The following is a 10,200-nucleotide window of genomic DNA, read 5'->3' as shown; positions in this document are numbered from 1 at the left end:
AAACAGAACAATTCCATTGTTCAGAAACAATTCTCTCTCCACTGCTGGAGCATAGGCAAAGCGAAGGTCTTTTTGACAGTAGGCTTTCCTGGAAAACTTGGTTTCACAAAATGCACCACCTCTGTGGCCGCGCCGAGGAGGCCGAGTGCACGACCTGCGGGGGTCGGCGGCAGGTCACGAGGTCAAGGCTGCGCCTCCCTCCGCTCAGCACCTCGGCCTCGCGGGCTCCCTCCCTCCCGCAGGCGTAACCGACCCCGGACAGCAAAAGAGGAAGGAAGCGGTTCCCCGGTCCCACCCCCGGGCCGCCTTTCTCCGGTGCCCGCCTCCTCTCGCGCCGCCACCGAGGCTTCGGGAGGGTCTCACGCCGCCTGCCCGCGCCAGGGGGTGAGCCCGGCCCTCACCCTGGAAGGCAAGCGTCTGGGCCACCGCGATTGAGGGCTGGGGCGTAGCTGGGAGGGAATATTTCGGGCCGAGACGTGGGGTGTGCGGAGAGAAGCATCCGGAGCCGCGGGGTGGGCCGCGGAGGGGAAATCCAGGAACCCTGGAGGGGCGCAGGAGCGGACGGAGGTGCCGCAGGAGGCGCCCGGGGCCTGGCCGGGCCGGTCGGGCCGGCGACACGGTGGAGGGGAGGGACCCAGCGGCGCCAGGTTGGGTCGTCGGGTCCGCCCTCCTCACCCTGGAACCTCGCCGGGAGGGGAGCGGCGGGGAGGAGAGCAGGACCCGCGCGTCCTCAGATCCCGGGACCGCCCTCTCGCGCTCCAGGGCGGGGGGCAAGCGCCTAAGAAGGCTGGAGCCGCTGCAGCAGCATGAGAGCGGGCGCCGGCGCTCCACGCTCGCGGCCGCGCGGCGGGCGGCGGCGGCGGCGGCGGCTCTGCCCGCGCTCGCCATGCGCGCGCGCTGGGGCCGGCGGGGCTCCCGGCGCGGAGGTCCGGGGCTGCCCGGCACCCACTTGGCGCTGCTGGCCGCCAGCCTGCTGTCCACCGCCGTGGCCATCTACGTTTGCTGGAAGCAGCTGCCGCCTCTGCCGTGGGCCTCCCCCAGCCCGCCGCGGCCGGTGAACGTGCTGCTGTGGTGGGAGCCCTTCAGGGGCCGACACAACCCCCGCAGGCCGCCCCCCGACTGCCAGCGGCGCTTCAACATCAGCGGCTGCGTCCTGCACACGGATCGCGCGGCCTACGAGGAGGCCCAGGCGGTGCTCTTCCACCACCGAGACCTGGTGAAGGGACCCCCGGACTGGCCTCCGCCCTGGGGCGTCCAGATGCCCCCGGTGGAGGAGCGGGAAGGGCTGGTGATGGACGACGAGGGGCAAGAGGCTGAGGCCGAAACCTCGGCCGCCTTGGGCCCCCGGCCCCCGGGCCAGCGCTGGGTGTGGATGAACTTCGAGTCGCCCTCCCATTCCCCAGGGTTGCAGGGCCTGGCAGGTAACATCTTCAACTGGACGCTCTCCTACAGGGCCGACTCGGACATCTTCGTGCCTTACGGCTACCTCTACCCCAGGACCCATCCCAGCGAGCAGCCGCCAGGGCTGGTCCCACCGCTGGCCCGGAAGCAGGGGCTGGTGGCCTGGGTGGTGAGCAACTGGGATGAGCGCCAGGCGCGCGTGCGCTACTACCGCCAGCTGAGTCAGTACGTGACCGTGGACGTGTTCGGCAAGGGCGGGCCCGGGCAGCCGCTGCCCGACGCAGAGCTCGTGCACACGGTGGCCCGCTACAAGTTCTACCTGGCCTTCGAGAACTCGCAGCACCTGGATTATATCACCGAGAAGCTGTGGCGCAACGCCTTCCTGGCCGGGGCCGTGCCGGTCGTGCTGGGCCCCAACCGTACCAATTACGAGCGCTTCGTGCCCTCCAATGCCTTCATCCACGTGGACGACTTCCCTTCTGCCTCCTCCCTGGCCGCCCACCTGCAGTTCCTGGACCGCAACCCGACTGTCAATCGCGGCTACTTCAGGTGGCGCCGGAGCCATGCCGTGCATGTCACCTCCTTCTGGGACGAGCCCTGGTGCCTGGCCTGCCAGGCTGTGCAGAAGGCTGGGAACCAACGCAAGAGCGTCCCCAACTTGGCTGGCTGGTTTCAACAGTGAGGTCATTGTCCCCCTGGGTGTGACCCTGGAAGCCATGTCTGGATGCTCTGCGGTGCCTCTCCTTGACTGCCAAGTCGTGGGACTGCATTTCCTAAATACCCGTTTTTAATCTATGGGAACAAATTGATTTACCAATTAATGTCATTCAACACAAAGACTGGGTGGGAAGGATCCTGGGTGCTCATGGCTTTTGCATAACTCTCGGTTGTCCGAGGGCATCCGAGCTCAGGGATGAAGAAGGGGACGTTTCCTCCTCATTTTAAGGTGAGGAAACAGCTTACCTACAAGAAACCATGGTCTGTGGCTCTGAATTTCCTCATCAGCCACAGGCTATATTTGTGACCTGTGCTGAGTCCAAATTTCACAGACTCCTCCACTCACATGTCCCTGGGCCAAATGCTGCAAAACCCTGGTTTTAGAAAGAGCCTTGTTGCAGGATAGTGAAGGGACTGTGGCCACCAGGGTCTTACTCTTTGTACCTGGATTCCTCAAAGCCTCATCGCCTAAGAAAGGTGAGGAGGGTGATCCAAGACTCCATTGACTTCAGTAACAACTACTGTTGTTTGTTCCCCTGCTTTATGAATGGAAACAAGATGCTGGATTGTCCTTGGAGAAGAGGGAGAGTGAATATTTGGTGTACCTCGCTTTATACAAATGTATTCCTGAAAGGCCGCTTTTTAATCAAATCCACTGTTATAAGAGAGCGCAGTGTTTATGGAACCCTGTGGAGAATCCCTTTACAATGTGAATAATCATCTCCTGATTTCTTCTGTATCCGTTTTTCTATAACCTGGGTTTTTAAAAAAGCATAATTATAGATGTGAAAATAAAGCAGAAGCAACCTTCTTCTCCCTTCATCCCAGAAATCCAGCCTGTGTTTACATAGAAAAGGAAGCCATACTGTCATTTTCCACAGAATTATTTATTTTTGTGTCTTTACGGGAGCTGAAATTTAAACCCAGAAAGTCAGTCCTCCAGGGGTGCTGGCATTACCCCTCTGCAGAACAGAGTGAGATTGCACTGTATTATGGAATCATGCAAAAGGAAAAAAGTCTGGTGGCTGTTAATGGCAGTTTTTGACTCTTGTCAGTTTGAAGTTAAATGGTTGCTAGGGAATAGAACTAAATCTGTGCCTGCAGTAAAACTTTATCTTTTGTTACAAAAATCTGCAATTCTGCCTGGGGCCACCGGATTTCTGGTCTGCCCAGTAGTACGTTCGTGGACGTGCTTAGTTGCTCCGTCATGTCTGACTCTTTGTGACCCTATGGACTGTAGCCTGCCAGGCTTTTCTGTCCATGGGATTCTCCAGGCAAGAATACTGGAATGGGTTGCTATTCCCTTCTCCAGGGGATCTTTCTGACCCAGGAATCAAACCCAGGTCTCCTGCATTGCAGGCAGATTCTTTACCATCCAGATACAAACATTTCTATGGCCCTTGAGACTGTGCTGTGGGACCAACTTTGAAACTATATTCATTGACTAAAAACTGTCGAATGAACAGCATGTTAGGTGTCACCATGTACCTGCACTGTGTGAGACCCTGAGTGTGAGAAAGACAAAAATATGTAAGACAAGGTCCCTATCATTAAGGCTGTTGAAATCTACTTTTGTCAGAAAGCAATTGGCAGAACTTATTTGTTAAAGTAACATTCTTTTTTTTTAATTAACATTGTTGATTTACAATGTGATGTTAGTTTCAGGTATACACCCAAGTGATTGAGTTGTGTATATATATGTAATATATAATACATATATTATCTATGCATGCTAAGTAGCTTCAGTTGTGTCCAGCTCTTTGTAACCCTATGGACTGTAGTCCTACAGGCTTCTCTGTCCATGGGTTTCTCCAGACAAGAATACTGGAGTGGGTAAACATTCTTTCTGACCCACAGATTGAACCCGAGTCTCTTATGTCTCCTGCATTGACAGGCCAGTTCTTTACCACTAAGGCCACCTGGGAAGCCCTACATTCTCTATAACATATATTATAGGTATATATATTCTTTTTCAGATTCTTCTCCATTATAGCTTATTACAAGATATTGAATATAGTTCTCTGTGATATACAGTAGGTCCTTGTTATCTGTTTTACATATAGTAGTATGTATCTGTTAATCCCAAACTCCTAATTTGAAGAGGAAGAATAAATTAGTGACATTAATAATAAATTAATAATAATAATTATTAATGTATTAAATTAATAATAAATAATAAAGTGACATTAATAGTACCATAAATCAATTATTAGAAAGCCAGTTGATTTAAAGCCTAAAATAATGGGCTCTTTTTTTCCTCTTTGATTTATTATAATAAGCACCCTCAGTGACTATTATGGATGAGGTCCAACATTAATTAGGTTTATACAGAATTCTGCTGTAAACAGTCATTTTGCATTTGATTAGTACAATGAGCTGATTCATGAAGTAACTTGTCTGTGAGTATTTGTTGCAGACTTGAAAAACTCACTAAAATCTAGGTGCTTCAATTCTTCCTTTTCCTTAAAAAGAGAAATTGAAATCCCTGGATAAAATTTCTCATTGAAATATTATAGCATGGGCAGAACTACAGTATCAAAGTAGAGTCATTCAGTAAAGAAGGAAAAATTCTACTCTTTAAATAACTATTTATGACTTATTGGCCAATGATCTTGGGGTTATTGGAAATCTACATGGGACAGTTGGGAGATAGTTTGGATTTTGAAGGTACTCTGGCTTAGATTTGAATTCCAGCCATGTGACCTCAGGCAAATTGGTAATAACCCTGGGCCTCAGTTTTCTCATCTGTAAAATGGTGCAGGAATTGGCTTCATAGCAGCTTATGAGCTGTTCAGAGAATAAATAAAAAGGTGTCTAACACGTAGTGGTGACTCAATTGGTGACAGAAAAATAGGGTTTTTTCCCCTTCTTGGAGTGATTTCAGGTTACCTCCATAGCCGCTTATATGGATTATGAAATTAAATCTCAAGATATGTTACAGAATATATCTGAAATAAAAAGCAAGTGACCTCATATCATGTATTTCAAATGAATCCCTAAAGCTAGCCATACTTGCTATTCAAGATGCATCATTGCTATTTAGATTGAGCTTGAATTTGCAGGGTAGGAAGAAGCACCTGTGCTTTCTTTGAAAAAAAATTTTTTTTAAATTTGTTTTGTTATATTAAGTTTTTATTAAGTTATATTAAGTATTATTTTACTACTACTCTCTTTAGTATTAAGTCTGTTTAAAACTAACCATGTATTTTTTTATTGCTAAGCATGAGGAAGGTATAATTGCAGTTTTATTCATGAGAAAATCCTAGGTAAGGAAAAAAACAATTTATTTTAAGGCTAATCTCATCAAATAGCAAGAGAAATGGGCAATTGTTCATTTTATGTAATTTCATTTTTCAAGTCATTCTAAGTTGAGCAGTTTAAAATTTCATATATGTTAGTACAAAAATACACAGAAATACATCACATGTTCCAAAATGGCTTTCTTAAACTTTTCTTTCCAATTTATTACAAATTTAATTTACTAGTTTTAGTGCTTGATGACTTTAATTACCAGTGCACCTGGAATGATATTGACAACAGGAAGACAGTCTGACTCACCTTCAGTATTCACAGGTCTTTTCCAGTTTCCAAACCCTTCCTTAGCAGTAATTTAGAAGAGACAGGGTAGCTTCATGGAAACAGCTCACAATCTGGAGTCCAAACCTGGGTATGTGGTTCTGCCACTGCCTCTGTGACCCTGATTAGGCAAGTTACTTAAATTAACTTCCTCCTTTATAGTGAGTGAATGCCCCTTGCAAAACAAGGATTAAATGTGTTGACATTTGCCAAGGTGCTTTGTACATTGTAAAATGCTGTACAGTTTCAACATACTCTAAATTTTCAAAGCTCTAAAGCAGGTGTCAGCATACATTTTTTCTGTAAAGAACCAGAGAGTAAATATTTCAGGTTTTACTGACAATACAATCTCTATTGCCTCTACTAATCTCTGCTGTTGGTGGTGCAAAGGCAGCCACTGCCTATCTGTAAACAAAGGCGTTACCATAGTTTGTTAACTCTGCCGTAGACTTTCAGAGCTAGAGGAATTTGAGAAGCTTCCTAATGGAGTTTTCTTAGAAGGGATTTAAGAATTGGCATCTGAGAATCTTGGAGCTAGTTATTCCTAGATTACTAGGCCAGCTTTGCAACATTTCCCAATTGTCTTATCGGGGGCAAATTATTTAAGCTTTCTGTGTTTTGATAGTCTCATCTCTAATTGAAGGTAATTATATATAATTTATGAAGGTGTTGGGAGAATTAGACACTTAAAGTACTCAGGATAGTGTGGGAAACATAGGAAGCACCTGAGAGATGTTAGCTGTGATGATCACCTGTCCATTTTACAGAGAAGGGAGTGGAAGTCCAGATGTAGTTAAGGACTTGTCTAAGATTACAGTAATAGTTGGGGCTTCCCTGGTGGCTCACATGGTAAAGAATCTGCCTGCAATGCAGGAGACCCGAGTTCGGGTGGAATGGAAAAGATCCCCTGGAGAAGGGCATGGCAACCCACTCCAGTATTCTTGCCTAGAGAATTCCATGGACAGAGGAGCCTGGCAGGCTAAAGTCCATGGTGTCACAGAGTTGAACACAACTGGAGCTACTAACACTTCCAGTTTTACTTCACAGTAATAGTGGCAGAACCAGACATGCTTGTGCAAGTCACAACCCCTTTGAGCCTTTGTCACTTGAACTGAAAAATGAGGGAGTTGGACAACATCATCTCTCACAACCTTCTAGTTCCATTGCCCTTACTCTACTAACTGACACCCTAGGACTTAAAGAATGAATTTACCTCGCTAAGTGCCTTCCAGTCTGGAAATTATTTACTATGCAGCATCAGTAAATTGTCAAAAAAAAAAAAAAAAAATGCAGGCACCAAAGAGGGATACTCTGATGTGGCATTAATATAAAATAAATATATTTATATAGAATATGTAATTATAAATATTATACATTATATATGTGAACATATTGTTGTTCAGTCGCTAAGTCATGTCTGACTCTTTGCAACCCCTTTGACTGCAGCTCATCCAGCTCCCCTGTCTCCCACTATCTCCTGGAGTTTGTCAAATTCAATGTCTGTAGAGTCAGTGATACTATCTAACTATCTCATCCTCCACCACTCCCTTTTCCTTTTGCCTTCAGTCTTTCTCACCATCAGGGTCTTTTCCAGTGAGTCGATTCTTCGCATCAGGTGGCTAAAGTATTGGAGCTTCAGCTTCAGCACCAGTCATCCCAATGAGAATATTCAGGGTTGTTTCCTTTAGGATTGACTGGTTTGATCTCCTTGCTGTCCAAAGGACTCAAGAATCTTCTCCAGGAGTACAATTCAAAAGCATCGATTCTTCAGTGCTCAACCTTCTTTATAGTCCAACTGTCACATCTGTATATGACTGCTGGAGAAACCATAGCTTTGACTATTCGGACCTTTGTCAGCAAAGTGATGTCTCTGCTTTTTAATATGCTGTCTAGGTTTTTCATGTCTTTCCTTCCAAGGAGCAAGTATCTTTTAATTTCATGGCTGCAGTCACTGTCCACAGTGATTTGGGAGACCAAGAAAATAAAATCTGTTACTGCATCCACTTTTTCCCCGTCTCCTTGCCATAAAGTGATGGGACTGGATGCCGTGACCTTAAGCTTTTTGATGTTGTGTGTATATACATGTATGATACATCACATGCCTTAAGTATCAGAGAAGGGAGCCAAGTCCTTGGCAATTAGTATGGTAAATAATTGCATTGAATACATTTCAATCATTTTTAACTGTTTCTCAGGGACTTTTAAGGTGCACATTCTAATACAAATTGAGCATTTATGTACCCAAGTTCAGATTATTTTGACAAAATGATTAAAGTAATGAGATGAAAAATGACTCTTTTTTTTTTATAATGTATATTCTCCAGGAACTAGTGAATTCAACAGTGATACATTGGGTGTTTCTTGGTCAAGGGGTTTCTGTAAGGTCACTGGTAAACTGAAATGTGATGACTTTGATTTTTCTGAACCACACAAGGTCTCATTCAGCTTGCCCTCTGCTCTTTCTTGCCTGGCTTCTTCACTTTAACCCAGTGATTCATCTCCAAGGGTGTAAGTAGCATACTCTTTTCTCTTATTCCAGTTTATTTTGCTAAGTGCTCAGATGTCCTCTGTACTGTCTCTAGCTTCTGTGCTCTAAATTAAATAATACCATTTTTAAAAGAGGTGGAATAATGGGAATTATTCCACCTGGTTAACCACCAGTTAACCCTGGCCATCCAGTGGTTAGAATTTTGCACATTTACTGCCAAGAGCTAGGTTTGAGTCCTGGTCAGGGAACTAAGACCCCACAGGCTGTGCATCATGGCCAAAAAACTAAAAAATAAAAGAGATGAACTAAAGTCTAGGAATGTGATGGTGGGCAGAAGTATCTCTTTTCTTAACTGCTGATGCTCAAATTATTAAAAGGGGAAAAGAGGAACTTGGACTGTCCAAGGGGCAGCCCCTAGTTTCCCTTCTCCAATAGACGCACACTGATGTGCTCATTTAAGTACTGAAAACTGATGATGGCCAGTGAGGGTAGGAGCAGGTGTGACAGGAAAAGAGGACTCCATAATGAAAGAGTTACAAGAAATGCATTATAAAGCAGAACTGGTGGTAAATATATGTGAGGTGGGAAGAGAAAAAAAAGATGTTGGGGTAAATGAGTACGAAGTGCTTGAAGAGAAAGTGAGAAGGTAGCAAAAGAGGAGAGGGAAGATACAGTGAGATGACAAAGAAAATAGGATAAAGGAGGAACATGTGTCCGGAGAATGAAGGGACAGTGTAAGATCTGCCATTAAATACCCCTGTCCTCCAGAGAAACCTTCGTTCCCATGTGAAATGCAGCATCCTTTGGCAAATGGGGAGCGAAATCATGAAGTTTAAAATCACTGACACAGAGTCAGGAACTTAACAAGGAATAAACTAACATTTCAGCAGAAATATAGAAGTGCCCCATAATTGATTACAACAGCTTCTTGAACTCTTGTGAATGCTTCTTTCTCATCTTGTAAAAAATCACATTGTGACAGATTATTTTATTTTTTTTAATTTCCAGTCAGCATGCTTCAACTGTACTCAGAATCTATTTTTAGAGAAATTTATTGTTTTTTAAAATAGCCATAATCACCAACTGACTCCACTGAGGAAGAGTCAGAGGAAAACATAGAAGGGGTAAAGAACATTTAGTACATTGTTAGTGTCATGGGGAACCAACCCTATTGGAAAACTATTTCAAGTAACTTGTAAAGAATTGTATTTCTGAGATCTTCAATTTAATGTTTTTGAAAATTACTGAATCTTCCCTAAATATGCTAAAAATGAATGCTCTGTTAGATCATGAGAATTACAAGTCTTATCTGAATTATTTTATAGGGAAATGGATTTCAACAACATTTTGCAAACATTTCTTGGGTGTCTGCTTTGTGCAGATACTGTGCTAGGACTTGGGGTTGTAAATGAAACTAAGGCAAGGACTCTGCACTCAAAAAATATATATTCAGCACTCTCTGACATAAATCACAGCAACATCTTTTTTTGGATCCATCTCCAGCAATAATGGAAATAACAAAAATAAATAGGACCTACTTAAACTCAAAAACTTTTGCAGAGCAAAGAAAACAGTAAGCAAAATGAAAAGACAACCCACACATTTGGAGAAAATATTTGCAAATGAAGTGACTGATAAGGGGTTAGTCTCCAAAATTCACAAGCAGCCAATGATGCTTAACAGCATCAAAACAACCCACTCCAAAATGGGCAGAAGACCTGAATAGACATTTCTCCAAAGAGGACATCAGTTCAGTTCAGTTCAGTCCAGTCGCTCAGTCGTGTCCTAATCTTTTCAACCCCATGAATTGCAGCATGCCAGGCCTCCCTGTCCATCACCAACTCCCGAAGTTCACTCAAACTCATGTCCATCGAGTCAATGATGCCATTCAGCCATCTCATCCTCGGTCGTCCCCTTCTCCTCCTGCCCCCAATCCCTCCCAGCATCAGAGTCTTTTCCAATGAGTCAACTCTTCGCATGAGGTGGCCAAAGTACTGGAGTTTCAGCTTTAACATCAT

At 45.0% G+C, this 10,200-nt stretch overlaps 1 protein-coding gene across 1 annotated transcript; it reads left to right on the top strand.

The window, feature by feature from the left end:
- The first annotated feature begins 249 nt into the window (after positions 1–249).
- On the top strand, positions 250–2,940 carry FUT4 (fucosyltransferase 4). The gene has a single exon (XM_086338998.1). It carries the CDS (start codon positions 887–889, stop codon positions 2,081–2,083), a length of 1,197 nt encoding a protein of 398 aa, XP_086195124.1. The 5' UTR covers positions 250–886; the 3' UTR covers positions 2,084–2,940.
- The last annotated feature ends 7,260 nt before the right edge of the window (positions 2,941–10,200 follow it).

This window comes from Bos grunniens, chromosome 15, assembly GCF_055505025.1.
Source record: "Bos grunniens cultivar Pamir isolate PY7600 chromosome 15, Bosgru_T2T1.0, whole genome shotgun sequence".
Lineage (NCBI taxonomy): Eukaryota > Metazoa > Chordata > Mammalia > Artiodactyla > Bovidae > Bos > Bos grunniens.
Note: the sequence above shows the minus strand (reverse complement) of the source record. Positions and strands in the feature narration are given on the sequence as shown.